Here is an 18,417-nt window from a genome sequence, read left to right on the forward strand (position 1 = left end):
CTCACTTGCAAGAGAAGGACGCACCAGGCTGTTTTTCTTGTCAGTTATCAGTGTAATTTCCATTCCTTTGCAAATAAGAAAGGAACACCATAAACTTGGCTGCGCAGACCCTTTCAGCCCTACCCCTCCCAGAAGGGCACTCGGTGTTCTGCAACCTATCAGTCAGCTCTGGCGCAAGAGTAAACAATACTTTCGGTTACAATAACTTGTATCCAGGGGAGGGGAAAAGAAGCCCGCAGTAACACAGCAGCCAGAGGAAAGTTTACTCGCTTTAGCCAATCAAAGGCTGGGAAGGCCAGCCAAGTTAACATGTTTCTCCCCGCCTCTAAATGAACTCATGATTGAAATATGGCATTGAATCTGTTTTAAAAAGGGAAGGCGTGTAGGAAAGAAAAGCGAACGCAGTCAAGAGCTTTGGCTTGTGGGGAACATGGTTAGGAAGTGTTTGCTTGTGGCTGAACCCGGTGTGGGTCCAGTAACCTTTGCCTCCCACTGGGTGGAGTAGGGCCTTTAAGAGCAGCTGGAATGCACTGCTCCTGATCAGCTTAGCCGGTTATTCCCTGCTTGAACCTCTGCTAGCCCTGGAGAACAGCGTCCGGTTCAAACCAACGGACCTCCCGCGCTCTGCAGTCACCACAGCCCACTTCTTGCCTGAGCGAGACACTTTGCAGCAGGGGAAGTAGGCTCCCATCTGCGCAGCCATGGGTGAGGACGCTGTACAAGCTGAAAAGTTCCAGCACCCGAATGCGGACGCTCGCCAGGAGAAGCCATCCAGCCCCAGCCCAATGCCTTCCTCTACACCGAGCCCCAGCCTGAACCTGGGCTCCACAGATGAGGCCATCCGGGACAACTCGCAGGTGAACGCTGTGACCGTGCACACACTCCTGGACAAGCTCGTCAACATGCTGGACACCGTGAGGGAGAACCAGCACAACATGGAGCAGCGGCAGATCAACCTGGAGGGCTCCGTGAAGGGCATCCAGAACGACCTCACCAAGCTCTCCAAGTACCAGGCCTCCACCAGCAACACCGTGAACAAGCTGCTGGAGAAGTCTCGCAAGGTCAGCGCTCACACGCGCGCCGTCCGGGAGCGCCTGGAGAGGCAGTGCGCACAGGTGAAGAGATTGGAGAACAACCACGCCCAGCTCCTCCGCCGCAACCACTTCAAAGTGCTCATCTTCCAGGTTAGTGTCCCCAGGCCACCCCCTCCACATGCGTGATCTCAGTCCTGAGATCCAATCCGTCTGGCCAGTCAAGCACACACGCAAAACATTATCCTCCAGCCACCTGCTACTGGCAACTGTAAAATGTTCCCATACGGGTTGGAATCCCCCTGTCCTTCAGGCAATGCCTGTGGGCCTGGTGGACTGGGAACATTTGTCAGGGAACACCTAGATACACTTGGCATAGGGTGGAAAGCTGAGCAGGTGCACGCACCGGCTGCAGACAAATCCGTTTGTCTCTTCTCATTAGGAAGTTGGGGCTGTGGCTGCAGCTGTTAGCTGGACAGGGCAAGTTAATTCGGTGGCTTTTTATTAACTCTTAGTAGAAGTGAGCCAACTCCACGAAGCATTTGTTTTCTTTTGTTCTAACCAAGACTGCCCACACAAAACCTTTAAACCATGCCTTTTTCCCAAAGGCTCCTGGTGTTTGGGGAACTAACAGAACGGGTGGTTGGAACGAGCCGTGTTCTTTAAGACATCTTTTGTCAAAACAGTCTCCAGTTCTTCCTAGCAAAAGTGGGAAGCAAAGGGTAACTCTTTACAAACCCACTAGATATGCCCACATTGCTCAGAAGGATGAAACTCTACAGTGAAATAAAAGAAGGGTCATCGGTGGTGGTCACAAAGACCAGCCTTCAATATCTTCTCCTTCAAATGGCTGCCTTAGCATGAAAGGGCCACTTAATATTTTTTTTAATGCATCAGTGATGCAATTAATGTAGCAAAGGCTATTTGGGGACAGGAAGATGGCATGGGCTGTTGTTCGGCCAAGTGGTGGGCATCTGTTAATCCACGGGCTGCCCTGCCTAAGGCTGGAAACCCTTCTGTGGCTGGCACTGAGCCAACCCCGACCCCAGGAAGCAGAGCCATCCTGCCTCGGGGCTGTCTCCTTGTGACCATGTGAAAGGAGAGACTTTCAAAGCCAAGGAGGGGAGAGGCCATAACCAACAGATTGTGAACGCATACAGGGAGAGCCTTTATCTCCCCGGAGACAGTAGAAACTGGGATCGAAACCGAAGGAGCCTTCTTTTTTTTCCTAATGAATCTTCTCTGCCAAGTCAGAACCCGGGGCTTGCCTGTCACCATAAAAGGAAAGTCTCTTCTTGCTGTCCTTGCAGCCTCCCCAAATTGCACTTGAGGGTTGGGAGGATCCGGCAGCTGAGGCTCCTGGACCTCACAGGCTTCCTCATTTGGGGAACTTTTAGGCTTTTAATGCAGATGCCATAGCTTTTCAGGCAGCAGCTGAATGGGAAAGAGATGTGGTCAACCATCTGAGATTCTACCTTTACTAGCCTAGAGGCCTTAGCTCTCAAGGAATTTCTAAATTAAGTAGCAATCTCCTAACCAAACGGAACACAGGCAGGCCCATCAAAAGAAACTTCCCTTCCTTCAACATGAACTGGAGATAGATAGGTACCTCTTGCCTTCCATTAAGGAGGGGAGGAAAAGGTTTCTCCAGTAAAGGAAAAGAAGGATTTTTAAGGATTTGCTTTTGTTTTGATAATGAATGTTCTACCAGCATGAGGAGCAGGGACGGGGAAGAAATGGCCAGGCATTCAGAGAGAGCTGTGGATCTGGCCGTGGGTGACTTAAAGGCAGGTGCTCTTGAGGAGGCCCTGACAAAGCCGCCTGCTGTGTTGCATTCGACCAACAGGTGTGGCATTGCACCTGAATTAAAATGGAAGCACACAAGACCCAAGTGGAAGCTAAGGGAATCCAAAGCAAAGTGTGTAGATCATTCTGGACCCATGAGCAAGCACACACACACACACACACAAAGAGCCATTTAGAAGGCAGGGAGCTTCAGGCCAGTGACTTTCAGGCCAGTGACTAGAGCTTTCTCTTTCCATAGGAGGGTCTCCACTAGCTAACGGGAATTAGAATCCCAGCTCCGAAGGCGCAGGATGGTTATCTGAGAAACCAAATGGAACTGTGGCTGTCTGGAGCGTTTAGTCTTTTCGAAAGTAGAGGTTTGAGTAGGGTACCAATTATGCTAATGAGAGAAACAGTAATTTTTATTAAAGCGGAATCCAGGAGAGGGGGCGGGAACACAGACACTGGCCCACCTCCTACTTTGATCCTTTGCCAACTGTGTTGACGGTGGATACACGTGCCCTCTGTGGGCCTCTGTTTCCACCCCCCCCTTTGTAAACACAGAGGACAACAATAAAAGCAGGAAATGGTTGAGCTCTTAATAAGCCCAGCATATACTGCCCAACACCGTTCTCCCTACTTCTTGTCTATCCCCGAGTTAAGATGAAGATGTCGAGTTTGTCTACCGTTGTGTAGTACATTGGTGGCGAAAGGTGTAACTCGATGCCACATTTAGTCCGTCCCAGAATATGGGCTTCCAAACGCTAGTGCTTCCTGGCATATACTTCTCCCACGAAGGAGGAATAAAGGAGATCACATATTTAAGATGACTCATGCAGACTGGCATGGAGCAAGGGCTTGCTGCATAGAATCTATTACTGTCTGGGCCCGAAATGCAGGGCTGAGACAGCAGGCTCCCCTTCTACTAGACTAGGGATACAGCTCTTGGGATAAAACTGACCCCACCCTTCTGACAACCCTGAAATAGCCTTGCAGACCATGATGGGGAAACCCGCAAAAACAGCTGACCCAAGCTAGCGGGAGCTTGCTGATTCTGGACTGACAGCTGGGGAACCTGCATAGGACCAAACTAGGCCCTCTCAATGGGTGACAGTTGTGTGGCGTGGGCATTTGGTGGGACCACTGGCAGTGGGACCAGTATTTATCGCTAGTGCATGAACAGGCCCTTTGGAGCCCATTCCCTATGGAGGGACACCTTGCTTGGCCTAGATACAGGCTGGAGGGCCTTAGTGATGTAACAGACTTTGTTGACTCTCCAAGGGAGGTCTCACCCTTTCTGAGGAGTGAATGGGGGTGCAGGTGGGGAGGAAGTGTGAGGAACTGGAGGATGCAAGGGATAGGGATCTGGGATTGGTACGTAAAATAAGATTTTCTTTAAAATAATTTTTAAAAAAGAAATAGCTTTTCTGGTCCCTTTTTAGTTGAGATTTACTAGCACACAACATACACATACCCGTTATATGCCTGCCATCTTTTCAAAATCAGCATTATATCATAACCCATGAAAACAAAGGATGCTACCCAAAATACTACTCCAAATAGACCTTTCTAACACGGTGGTGGAAGGGACCATCCCAGCCCTGCAGAGAATGCAGAATGTGGATAGCAAACACGGTGCTGGGACCACTGGTGCCTTGAAAAAGATCTGTCATTTTGCAGTGTTCTGGAAGCCTATGATGCAATTCTCCTTAGTCTCCTTATTAAACAATTACATTCCTGGTTTAGGGCAAAAAAAAAATGAAAATAGGAGGATGCTTAAAAAGAAAAGCTATCCCTTGACTTGGGCATATTTGGTACTGTAATGTTGAGAAGATCCATGTTTGTGAAGATAGATCTATGTCGATCTGAGAAGGTCTGCAGTTTGTGAAATGCTTTCACATCCCAAATCTTTTTTCCGAGTGTGTGTATACGTTTGTATATATGCGATTGTGTCTATGTGTATCTGTGTTTGTGAGTTATATGAGAATATATCTGTGTTTGAGAGCATGTGAGTATGTGTGAGTGTGTGTTTGTGTGGTGTGTATCTGTATACGTGAGTACAGGTGAGTATATCTGTGTTTGGGAATATGTAGGTATGAGTGTGTGAGTGTGTGTGTGTTGTGTATTTGTATGTATAGATGTGTTTATGTGTATATATGTGTGGTGTTTGTATATTTTTATGTGAGTATATCTGGGTTTGAGAGTGTTTATGTATGAGTGTATGTGTGTGTGTGTGTGTGTGTGTAGGATGATTTGTGAGATACTTATAATTTGGACTTTTAATTCCTATCTTTGTTTTACATCTACTTAAAACACGCCATTTATTTGTTGAAGTTTTCGCTGTGTTCCACAACAGCGTTGTAGCTCGTGGGCATCCAGTTGTCAGTGAATACTTCCAATTGCAGCCATCAGGATCTGACAGCTGGAGAAACAACCATTGCCCCTTTGAACACCAAGATAAATTTGGAAATTCCAGTTAAAAAAAGAAATTTTCTTCTCTTTAATTTTCTCTGCAAAAGTTTAATATAATATTTGAGTTCAAAATAATGAGACATAAAAAAACAATAAATAAAATAAAACTTAAAGCATTGATGATCAGAATATTAATGCCGAGGAAATAGCAAGTTTACCGTTTTTCTCGGAAGCCTGCCTATCCTTTCCCCACAGTCGAAGTTGTGTGGAGAGTTGAGCAGAAGTGTTCTCTGCTGGCTGAGGAGGCTTCAGGCACTGCCCACTAACTGGCCCTGAAGAGGAGGTGCCACTGGCATCCTCAGAAGGTTCTAGTGATGACTGTTTGAAAAAGAAGTCTGGGAATCATTTCAAAACCAGGGAACGAATGAGGGTGTGCCTGGACGGCTTGCACTTCCATCCACATGGAGTTGTGAAACTGGAGGAAAAAAAGAAGAGAAAGGTTGCATACTTTCAGCGGAGACATTTCTGAAAAGTTGAGTCTGTAAATGTGCTTTAACCATTCATCCTTTGGGTTCCTTCAATAATATCAGAATTTTAGAAGTGTGCTAATAGTACAATCTCCGTGTGGTTTTTAACTCCATTGGTTTAAAAGAGGACTTTACCCCAGAACATTGCTCTAAAAGCTGTTCAGTTGGGACAGACTGGAAAGAAATGGGGATGTGTGTAACCAAAGATGCCTTTATGTGGAAACTCTCCATGCGTGCTTCACGGGCCAATTCCCATAAAGAATATTGGCTTTGTCAGGTTGCTTATCCAGTACCCCTTTAGTGTATGAGATTAAAAATTATTATTTCTTAGTGTTATTATTTACACTTAGTAAATGCAGGCACTAGAAGTAAATAACTTGTAGTTAGTATTTCTCTGGGGGAAAATTGCATTCAGATAGATAGGTAGATGATAGATAGATAGATAGATAGATAGATAGATAGATAGATAGATAGATAGATGATGGATAGGTAGATAGATAGATGATAGATAGATAGATAGATAGATAGATAGATAGATGATAGATAGGTAGATAGATAGATGATAGATAGATAGATAGATAGATAGATAGATAGATAGATAGATAGATAGATGATAGATAGTAGATAGATAGATAGATAGATAGATAGATAGATAGGTAGATAGACGATAGATAGATAGATAGATAGATAGATAGATAGATAGATAGATAGATGATAGATAAATAGATGATAGATAAATAGATGATAGATAGATAATAGACAGATAGATAGATAGATAGATAGATAGATAGATAGATGATAGATAGATGATAGCTAGATGATAGCTAGATTACATAGATAGACACATGAATACATACATATATTCACAGTGTGTGTGTGTGTGTGTGTGTGTGTGTGTGTGTGTGTGTGTGTGACACTCTGTCAGATGCAGCCCCCTCTAGACTTTTGAAATGCTCTTCACTCTAGTTCAGGTCCTATAGTTTTTACTCTGTGTGGGACTACACACATTGAGTGTGAATGGGGGCACTATGGTATTTTTCCCGTGAACGGTCACTTCTTTTTGTGGCGGGTAGGTTAAAATCACATAATCAAATATATTTTGTCTAGAAACCCCTTAATAATCATTTAGTTTAACACAATTTTCTATGAAAGGAACTTAGGGTCTGAGGAACAAAATTACTGTCAAGGTCTCATTTCATTGATAAAAGAAACTATAGAATTGTAGAGCAGGTAAACATAAAACTATAATCTCACTGTGGTAATTTTTATCACATAAACAAGTTCATGTTTATGAACCTTTTAATCATTCAGTGTGGGTTTGTATTGTTTTTGTATTTTTCATGTGTAACAAAGAACACCTAACCAATGTGATCTTTAAAAAAAAAAAATTGAACCCTTGATAACACTAAAAAAGAGAGAGAGAGAGACTTTTAAATCCTCCAGAATGTGAAGGTCTGCCTGGGGATTATAGCTAATGCATTTTACTCTTATGACTTGCTGATTCCACCGACAGCCGCCCCGGGGGTATAGCTCTAATCAATGGCTTTATCCACTTGGCGATCTATACCTGAGAAACACAAACTGGAGAAAATCTTGATGTGTAAAGGAGACCTATAAATCAGAATGCCAGGTGACATAGCTTCATTTTAAAAGCGAGTATTTAGAGATGCTTGGATAAAATATTCCATGGGCCCACATTTATGTTCTTCACATCCCGACAGAATCGCACCTTGTTCCTGTTATTTTTATCTAACAACAGGAATGAGAAGGGGGAGAGAGGAGAGAGACCTGGTCCCTCTCTCCATTCTCGGTGGTTTCAATGACTTCAAGCTGACTTCCTTGGCTAATGCTGGCCGCAGGATCTTTTGTTTTTAAGTTTGCGTGTAGGTATATGTGTGGAGACGATGTGTATTGTCAACTTCAAACCAAGCAGTGCCCAACGGGCTGGCAGTTTCCTCTGCATTGATATTTACACGCACAACTGGGGCTTCTGGCTCACAAGAATCAATACAATAGCAAACAAGCCGAGGCATGTGGAAAAATGCTACTTCTGGAGAGTTCGTTCCATTCCTTTCTCCCGTATGCCACAAGCATATCCGTCATATGTGTTTGAAGTTTACTACTTAATATTCCCTTCCTTGGAAAACTTCCTAAGGGTCCTTGTTAAAGGTCAGAGCCCGGGACACCTGCATCAGTGGGGGCTGAGGACCTTTGTGAAAATGAAGGACAAATAACCACCCGCTCCTAGGGGTTTCTCCTAGGTAGACCTGTCCCAGGAAATAACCCACAGGGGTTCCCTGTGCCATTTCAGGGAGTCACAAATCCCAGGTAGACAAGTCAGTAGCTAGCTTCAGTAAGGAGCAGAGGAATTAGGGCTGTACATTCAAGCCCCTCTCTGAAAAGAGCTGTAAGTCCGGGAATGTGTAAGAGAAAGCATGCTACGTGAACACAGAAGTGTCACCTCCCTGGTTGGCATGTGACACAGAATGTGTTTCCATGAGATGTGTAAGAGGGCTACATACTAGACCATATGCCCCGATGCGAGAACAGCTCCATGGATCCTATCCACGCTGAATTCCCACTGCTCCAACAGCGGAACGCCATACTCTGTATGCTTTGTGCAGGGCAGTGACTTCAAAGGAAGGGAACTGGTATTTTTCTGGATTCTAAACAAACGTTTTTGGAAAAAGAAAGAGATCTCTGTGCTTAGGAACTTGCAAATTTCCGCATAAAAGGAAAAGGGTTGCCTTCGAAGATGATGTCAAAAGAAGTCACAAAATGCACACACTGTCCGGTAGACAGAGCGTAAAATATTGCCTGGCTACCTCGAGGGGCAGCAGAGATGCAAGGAGACGTTGCTCCGTAGTTTCCAGCTGCATAAAGACACATCCAGCTCATTCTGGATTATCTCTGCCCCTGCTGAGTTAATTCCATAATTGACATCGAAGAGCTCACCTGTAAATTATTTTCACACTTCACCAAAGAGTTCACCTGGGTTTCCGCCTTCCTCGACACCCTTCCCCCACCCCCCCATCGGAAGATCTAACACAGATATTACAATTCACTTCCTAATACGCTCTCCTCAAAGCTGTCCTCGACAAGAGGGACAAAAGAGCCACCAGGCTCTACTTTGGTAAAGATAAATTTTTACATTTAGGAAAAACTGAGACTCGTTTTAATTCTACCCTTTTGTTAACATTGAAGAACAGAAAGTTACCCGGTCTGTAACTTTTGATGGCCCCGAGAGCTTATGGTATAGACAGTGTACCTTAAGGCTTAGTTTCCGCGGTTTTCTGCCTGAATGCCTTTCCTCACTTAGGACTTTTAATAGCATTTCACTGAGCACTTGGTTTTATCCTTCCCTGCAAGCAACAGCTGCCAACCCCGCTCAGCCCTCTTAATCAAAGCCCGGGAGAAACGTAGCTTCCAGACAAGACATCAGAGCCGTGACTGCTTCTGTAAGTCTACCCCGTTCTGTACCGCGCATCCCTCCACTGGAAACAGAACCCTTCTTTCAGAGGGAGACCACGGTGCCCCTCAGGTCTTGGCCTCTCTAGTATCCCCAGTGCCACCAGCATTCAGCCGACCACCCTCTAGAGGCAGAGCTGAGTGGGCCCGTTCCTACAGCCCTCCAGCCTGCCCCCACATAGAGCAATCTATACCTCAGCCACCTTCACAACCATCTTAGAAAGCCGTCTTACCCGATGTGCTCCCCTAGTGAGTAGTTGTTAAACTTTACATGGGGAGACACAGTGTGGAAGAAAAGATAAAAACCCTTCCAGAAAGCACGGGCCTGTGAAGCAGAGGCAACTTCAGCTTGAAGCGTGACAAGCTGTTGGCTTCAAAAATCCACCTCGAGAAGGACCCCTGGGAACTAGCCACTGCCGATAGCTCCTCAGTTAAGGGGTGAGGCCTGGGTCATCATGCACACCATCTTTTGCATGTCTTGTACAGGTAGCCCCAACTTCTCTGAGTTCATGGGTGTAATTCTTATGTCACGTACAGAAGATAGACGTTCACAGAACTTCTCCCTATCCCCCCCCCCCAGTACTTAAATTCTTTCCATCTCCCTCGCTCAGTGTTCCCTGAGCCTTCATGAGGGGAGGGGACTGATATAGCGACCCACCGAGGGCTGAATGGTCACTCTCTTGCTCTCAGCACCATGACCAATTGTGCACTTACTACAAAGAAAAACTTCTCTGATCAAGGACCAGAGCAGGCCTGGTCTATGAGAGCATTTGGTACTGAAAAGCTACGTTAACATCATGACCATTTGTCATAATAATAATAGCAGAACGTATCCTAAGGACTGTGATCTCCCCAGCCATGTTCTTCAACCAGGGTTACAGTAACAGAACGAAAACCCCTTCCTATGAAGCAGGCCTCAAATCCAATCAGAAAGTAGTTAGTTAGTCACCCACGACAGCTGTACCATTATTACCTGTGAAGCAGGCCTCAAACCCAATCTGAAAGCAGTTAGTCACCCACGACAACAATGCCACTACTGTGCCCGTGGCCACGCCCTGTCTGGCAGGTTGGTAACACAGGACACAGGGTTTGGTGCTGTGTAAGATCACTGATGGGTTTTCTCTCACACAGCAGCCTTCCGAACACCTGCCAGCACCCTGGAAGGTCGTGCACGGGGAAGGCAGACCTTCACGTCCACAGAGGGCAGTTTGTTTTCCTACTTCCGAGTGTGCCGAACCGGCTGAGATGCAATGAGGTCACCTGGAAGCTCTGGGCGCAGTGCAGGTGGAAAGGAGTCTGGATGCGTGCCCAACTTACGTTCCCGCAGAACCCCCAGTGGTCCTGGGATTGCATTTTGAATGCTGCTAATCTAGGTCAAATCCTCTGGTTCCTATCTGGAAGGAGCGGGAACCCAAGGAGATTAAGCTGTTTGCTGACGCTCCACAGCCATTTAACAGTTCAGTGAAGACACACTCAGGCCTCCTGCCATAATTCTCCGCCTTGTGCTATTATTTTCTACAAAACCACGAGGGTACCATGAGAATGGATTCTTGTGTAACAGTGGAAAAAAAAAACACTTAAAACTCAAAGTTGCTCTTATACTATGTGGCCTGAATCTGTCTGTATTCTGATCTCTCAGGGAGCAACTTTGCACCCTGAAGATTTTCTGGCTCTGCCAATCCCTGAGACTCTATGGGAGGCCACGGTTGCCTCTGCCAGAGACTGGAGGCAGGGTATGCTGGGAAGCCTGAAGAGGGCTGGCTCTCCAACTTCTCACTCTTAGCTGGTGGTGAGCCCAGAGCTTCCTTGCCCAAAGACACACTGCACACTAGAGGCTTGACACCCTATCTGGTCACATGTTTGCCTCCTCTTGGTCCCTGCCTGATTCCCAGAGGACACATCCTGATCCACGTGGCTTTACAAGCAGGAGCTGGGAAGGCGAATCCTCACTTACATCGCTCCAGTATGTGTGCCTATGTATGTGCGCGTGTGTGTATGTGTGTACATGTGTGTACACCTGTGTGAATGTGTGCATGAATGTGTATTATGTGCGTGTGCATATGTGTGCGTGGATGCATGGGGGTGTGTGTTTGTGTGTGCATGTGCACACGTGTGTGTCATTGTGTGCATGAATGTGTGTGTATGTACGTGTGTGTGATGTGTGGATGCATGCGTGTGTGTGTATGTGCATCTGTGTGTATGTGTGTGTGTGTGTATGTGTTGATATTGATCTGTACAACCGTCTCTTCTAATGCCCAGTGGAGGAAGAGGGACCTGCTCACGGCTTCTATGCTATTCTTCATTTAAGGACTCCTTAACTCCCCTCTGGCTCCGTCTGCATTTTCCACTGTGAACTCTGGCCATGTTTGTACTGGAATTGTGGCAGAAGCTGTGCCCCTGACCAGACGGAAGGGAGGAGAGAAGGCCTCTGGGCTCTCAGGGCTGCCACTTACTTTAGTCTCTTTATCTAGGCAGCTTCCTGGCCTATATGAGTCAGGCCATTTCCCTCTGCCTGTCACTGATAGAGCCTTTGCCAGCTCCGCTCGTGGTATTCCCACAGGCCAGTCTGGCCTTATCCAGCCCGATGGGAATGACTGCACCCACACGAGAAAGAGTGCTTCCTCTTCTAAAACACGAAGCCATGCTTGATTTCTATCCTTTCCATTGCCCAGAATCACACCCAAATCACAGTCGTTCAGGGCTATTTGTAAAATGTGCCATTATCCTAAACCCTCCCTGCCCTTCTTTTCAGGAAGAAAGTGAGATCCCTGCCAGTGTGTTTGTGAAGGAGCCGGTTCCCGCTCCCGTGGAAGGCAAGGACGAGCTTGCTGAGGAGAATAAGTCCCTGGAGGAGACGCTGCACAACGTGGAACTCTCCTCCGATGATGAATTGCCCTGTGACGAGGAAGGCCTGGAAGACAGCGCCGATGAGAAGCTGGAAGAAAGCAGGGCGGAGAAAATAAAGAGATCCGGTCTGAAGAAAGTGGATAGCCTCAAGAAGGCGTTTTCTCGCCAGAACATCGAGAAAAAGATGAACAAGCTGGGCACAAAGATCGTATCTGTTGAGAGGAGGGAAAAGATTAAGAAATCGCTCGCATCCACCCACCAGAAAGCCTCTTCAGGGATAAGCTCCTCTTTCAAAGTTTCTCCCCTGTCCTTCGGGAGGAAGAAAGTCCGAGAGGGAGAAAGCTCTGCAGAAAACGAGACCAAGTTGGATGACCAGAGCTCCATCACAGAGGGTGTTTCCGAAGCCTCCCTCCCCAGTGGCAGCGCGGAAGATGGTGAGAAGCCAGCCTTGAAGGGGAACAGCTCCGGCGTGGGCAGCAATGCTGACCTGACCATTGCGGAGGACGAAGAGGAGCAGTCGGTGGATCTGCAGCAGGGGCAGCCGGGGTATGATGAGAATGGTTACACGCTCGACTCCGAAGAGATGGAAGGATCTGGTGAGAAACAGGTCCAGCCGGCCGTGCTGCAGGTGGACCAGACTGCCTGAGTGCACGTCCAGCCAGCACACGGGGCCAGCTGCAGAACCCAGCGCTGGCTCAGGGGCATCCGCATCCCCCAAAATCCCCTCTGCACCTCTTCCTGCTCCCGGCTGTGACTGTCCGGGCCGTTATCACTGGTCATGCCCTCAGACACACATGGATTCAACAAGCAAAACGCCAGGGGTTCCACATTTAATTTGCTTTTAAGTTCTGTTTCTGTAGAATTTCTCCAAGTTTGAAATAAGAAAGGGATAGAACAATTAATAAACACCAATCTATTTGGCTTCGTCAGGAAAACTAAAGTAGATTTAAGACAGTAGTCATGAAATGTGATTTTTTTTTTTGGTCATTCTATCAGCTTGCTGAATTGAGTAGCAGTAACATAGTGATTTCTCAGCATGGTCTATGAAAGATTATTCTTCAGATATGTGACCTAGAATACACGTAAGTCTGTACACTGAAAATGTAACTCTGTATTTTAAAAAAAAATATTTACAAAAGATAGAGCGCAACGCTCAGCTGATTGTTCTCTTATAGGAACCTTGTTCATTCATTACACGTGGAGGGATTGGACCGCTGTGATGGTCAGGTAAGGGCATGGGGACCAGTAAGCTAAGAACCTAGGGTGACGCGGTCGGAACAGGAGAAACGGAATACAAAGGAGACCAAAAGGAAGGATGCTGCAGAGAAAAAAAAGGATGTACTCAAAAATGAAGTACTGACATTTTATATCTATTTTTCCTTTTAATAACAATACTAAAGAGGCTCATCTATCTTGCAAGCACATGTCTTAGCTTCTCAGTCCTTTCATAGTCTAGTATTATAACTATAACCATATATTCTGGTATAAAAGTCCTGGTTCTTCTTGCTAAGTGAATGGCAGGGCACATCCTCCGTGAAGAAGTTGAAAAGGATGCTGTCTCTTCGGAACAACGCAAGTCTGAAATAAGCAACATGTGCTGTTTTGCGGGGAGGCCAGTCACATAATTAATCCTTTAATGTTTTTTTCCATTCTGAAGTGACCTTTCCACCCCATATATGATATAGGTTGATAAGGTATTCAAACCTGCATGTGTCAGAAGAGAAAATTCCAGTCTTTCTTTTTATATACATAATGGTAATGTCATTCCAGGTAATAGTTTATTTATACATTAATTTTGCAGGATACTAATGCGTTGTTTTAGCTTCTAAAAGCATGCTAGTATTTTATGTCATGTGTTTGTTCTTTCTGCCTAACATACTAAAGAGTTGCCTTAACTATTTTTCATTACAAAAATGCCAACATTTTGCTAAGTTACACTGTAAAGATAGGAGGCCCGGGGCTTCAATTCTCTGCCCTGGGTCTGCAGTGCAGCTGACCTGACTGACTGGCTGACAGCTAAAGATGACCCCGGCGACCTGGCAGGAAGAGGTGACTCCAAGCAGCAGTCATAAGCTGCCTCTGATTGCAAGGGACAAGACGGAAACCGTGGGTTGGTGGTGTAACCTCTTCAGCTCTGCTCCTATGCTGCGGTGGATGTAACCCGCAAATACTGACTTGTTGAACTAACAATGCCTGTGTGAAATAAGATCCAATAAACCAAAAAATAAGAAGTGTATAACAGTGTCGGTGTGTTTGACAAAAACCGTCTTACAGGCAGAAGGAGCTGATTGCAAAATGTTTGCCGGGTGTAACGGAGATGGCGATGGCTTGTGTCTTGGTTCCCCTGTTAACTCTGCTTTCTCCCCCCGCCCCCCGCCCTGTCACATTTAGAAATTCAGCACTCATTCTTCAAGTTTGATTTTCTCGACACCGCCTTGCCAGCTCTATAGCAGGTGAATTGATTGCAGCCGCTTGGTGAATTTGCTAGTTCCACCTGCATTTAGTAGGATTGCGCCAGGCAGCCCTCCGCTTCGGAACCTGTCGAGCTGCGCATCCAGTTTGTTCACCCAGATACACTTTTGTCTTCTGCGGGGCCGCGGACTGTGTAGACTGACTCTTTGACCCAGCACCCGAAGCAGGCTTGTTCCACCTCCTGTAGAGTGACTGTCACTTAATGTGCCTGATGAGCTGGGGGAATCCGCGGGTCCATGACGCACTTCTATCTCCCGTTGCAAAAGTGCTTTATTTATTCCTATACAGGAGACGCTTGTCAGTTGAAACTGCGTGCAGACATCCTAAGTTTTACTGGCAATCACATGTATTCAATGTTCCACAGTCGAAGCTTTAAAACCCCAAGCAATAAAACAGAAAATTAGGCCAGATAATTGTTGGGAAGCGCATACCATAGGGAGGAGAGCAAGCAGCCTCTGTGGCGATGGGACCTATTGGTTTTGTATTATGGTTGAATTATTTGCATACTGGTGAAGCTGGGAAGTCCCCAGATTAGATATGTCCTCTTCCCACCCATCCAATAAACCACCCCTAACTTTATGTGCCTGGAACTCAGGAACTGAATTAGTGTCCCCCAAATACCAGCTTCACATTAATAAGGACTGAGAGCTGTATTTAGGAGTGGAATCCGACCGTAAGATTCTTCTCTTATATGAATCACAAAAATCACAAAAAAACAAGCAACAAAACATGATTTTTCTGCAGGATTCATTTCTTTTAGGCTTACAGGTAGTTCAATGGGCATCTTTCCCTCTGGCTTAGGAATCCAGTTTTTAGAATATGAGAAAGCAAAACCAGACTGAGGATAAGAATTAGCCCTGCATCAATGCACGCCTTCTCGGCCCTAGCTTCCCACCGACAGCCTCCGCCCATCCCCTGCGAAGTTTGGGTTTTGTATGATTCTATCCACTAGGAGCAAACTGGAGCTCCTGCACAGCCAAGCCACCGGTGTTAAGTAAAGGTTATAATGAAAGTCGTTTCCTACATTAAGACACTAATGCCTGAGCCCAGTTAATTCCTGCTCGAAAAGTCTGTTTACTGCCCTCCAGCCCAGATCTAAGTGATTTTATATTGGAGATTGGGAGTGTGAAGAATGGAGGTGCGGGCAGCAATCATTATTAACAGTTCCATAGCAACCACAAGTCCTTCCCTAAAACCCAAGACTCCGGGACTGCAAACCACGCTGTCAGTGAAATTGGCATTGCGACCTTTGTGGGTTGCTTGATCCAGGTGTCCAGATAAAGAACTCTGCAGTCAGCAGCTCATTCCTAAAGGGACCAGGCAGAAAACTCATGCCGTTAAAGGCGCTTTATCCTTCACTTTAACCATCGCGTTATCTTGCGGTATTGGCAAGCCTAAAATTATTATTATTATTATTTTGGTTTTTCGAGACAGGGTTTCTCTGTGGTTTTGGAGCCTGTCCTGGAACTAGCTCTGTAGACCAGGCAGGTCTCGAACTCACAGAGATCCGCCTGCCTCTGCCTCCCAAGTGCTGGGATTAAAGGCATGCGCCACCACCACCGGGCTGCCTAAAATTATTTTTAACTCTGCACGCTAACTGCCCAATTAAGAATTCACACCTCTAGAATCCAGCTTGATGTCCATATATTTATATACTTTCCACTGTAAAAATCTATTTGTTAAATATTTCTAAAGCAAAGCAACCTTTACTCTCGTTCATTTGCTGAAATTCTTAAGTGCTTTGGGCAGAATACACAGAAAGTGAAAGGAAAGAACCAATAACTTTTATAGTTTCTTTGATTCAGGTTGAGCACCCCAACGGCCAGCAATTCTATGTACCTAGAACAAGGATGATCTCACATATGCAGAATCCTAGTAGGGAAGTACTGGATTTCCTCCCTTTTAATAGAGTAAGAACTTGAAATGTTGCAGTTAACTTATTCTAAGTGGTAAGGTCAAGAGGAGGGACTCCAGATATTTTTAAACATTCAGTGCATTCTCATTTGAATGGAAACTGTGTCTCTCTGATCTGTGCGGCACAGCCCAGTTTCGTGGCTGTCAAAATCCAAAAATGTTACAAGAAAGCACAGTGCCTGAACATAATCTATGCAATCCTCCTACGCTTCAAATTCTCTCTCAATTACTATTCCCTAATACAACGCACACATTTTTCAATTTCTTTATATATTTTTATTTTTATGTATGTGTGTGTACCTGTATTGGTTGATGGCACCACAGGTCTGCAAGTGTCTGGGAGGACAAAGGGCAGTGCATCCCCTGGAACTGGAGTTACATGTGGTTGGGAGAAGCCTGATGTGGATGCTGGGACCTGAACCTGGACCCTCTGCAGGATTAGCAAGCACCCCGAACTGCTAAGCCCATTTCTCCAGCCCAAATAATACACACATTTCACCCAAGAATTCTTATACCAAATTGTTTAGAAAGTAAAGGCAAGAGAAAAGGTCTTTACATTTTAACACTTACGTGTTTGCTTTTTTTTTTCTGGTTATTTTTGATCTGTGGTTGAACCTACTAATGCAGAACCATGGATACAGGGACCAACTACTTTTTGTGTGAGGGCATATGACTTGCCCAAGTTAGCATAACTAGTAAGGAGTTCCAATGTGCAACCCCAATCTGAAATCCATTCTGCTAGACAGACTCCTGGCCATGGCATAACTGTGTTTATTGTGAATTGCTTTATAAGCGCTAGGTGGTCTCCCATTCACTTCGTTTTCTCATTTCTCCGGCATCACAGACAGCTGCACTTCATAAATGCTCCTCGTGATTGTCATCTCAGGGCCTTAAACACACATACACCTAGCTGATGGATTTTGGAGAACTATTCTCAGGTTTTTTTAAGACACAATAGGGGCTCTTTAGGTCCTGGGTGTCATTATCAGGGGCTGCAGGGCCCCCTCTTTCAGATGGGGTTTAATAAGAGCAAGCTGTCGACAGAGAGATCCTGCAAGTTGCTCGTTCAAAGATGGCTCATGAGGCCCCCCTCAACCTCTGTATGTTACGGGAATCATATTCCTCCATCATTCTTGAGAAATTGCTATGATCTACTCAGATATGCCTTGCCTCATAGGCTGGGAACAAGAGAAAAATTAGCACAAGGTAGGAAGGAGGAGTTGGGAGGTGACGTGGCCCATCATGGTATGTGACCCTTCCAGTGGCTGTAATTTCCATACTACTGGGAAACTTTCTTCTTGGGAAAAACAGAGGCTAGGTTTAAAAAAAAATGCTTGAACCCCCATCTCTCTGGGCAAGAAATCAAAAAAAGCCCTCTAGGTCAGCACTAAGGTGGATGCTGCAGGCAGGAACTCCCTCCAAAGGCTTTGGCAGTGGCTACTGACTTAAATGCCGGAAGAGCTCAGACAAAAGTGAAAGAGCCTAAGCAGGTGGTGGCAGCTGTGGCAAGGCTATCTCCTGTGGGCTTTCTGGTGAAGCAGGTTTGCAACTCACATGCCTGAAGGCATGTGTTCTCCTAACTCCCACAAAGGGAGAGTGTTCGAGAAGCCACAAGGGCTATGTGACTCCAGTTACCATGAGGAAAACCAGGCCAGGGATGCCAAAATTTAGACTTCTTGTTGAGAGAGCTAAAATCCGGATTTCTTTGTACTGTGAAAACCTCCTGGCTTTTAATTTCTGGCAAGCAGTTCGATCGGTTTTGAGCAGTTGTACACTGTGCAAGCCAAATGCCAGTATTTGTTGGCTGGATGTGGTCCAGGCACAGACCATCAGGTTGTAACTCCTGATCTCTCGAGATGAAGGTGCTGGGGTTCTTCTTGCCTTTCTGCAGACTATAAATACCAGAATAGAATGCTAGTAAGAGGATCCAATTTGCCTAAAGAGCACAGAAACACTCCTAG

At 45.8% G+C, this 18,417-nt stretch overlaps 1 protein-coding gene across 1 annotated transcript; it reads left to right on the plus strand.

Moving 5' to 3' along the window:
* Positions 1-542: 542 nt before the first annotated feature.
* On the plus strand, positions 543-14,309 carry Cavin2 (caveolae associated protein 2). Its single transcript, XM_075956148.1, has 2 exons — positions 543-1,184; positions 11,976-14,309. Exons 1-2 carry the CDS (start codon positions 702-704, stop codon positions 12,714-12,716), a joined length of 1,224 nt encoding a protein of 407 aa, XP_075812263.1. The 5' UTR covers positions 543-701; the 3' UTR covers positions 12,717-14,309.
* Positions 14,310-18,417: the final 4,108 nt, after the last annotated feature.

This window comes from Microtus pennsylvanicus, chromosome 22 (genome assembly GCF_037038515.1).
Source record: "Microtus pennsylvanicus isolate mMicPen1 chromosome 22, mMicPen1.hap1, whole genome shotgun sequence".
NCBI lineage: Eukaryota > Metazoa > Chordata > Mammalia > Rodentia > Cricetidae > Microtus > Microtus pennsylvanicus.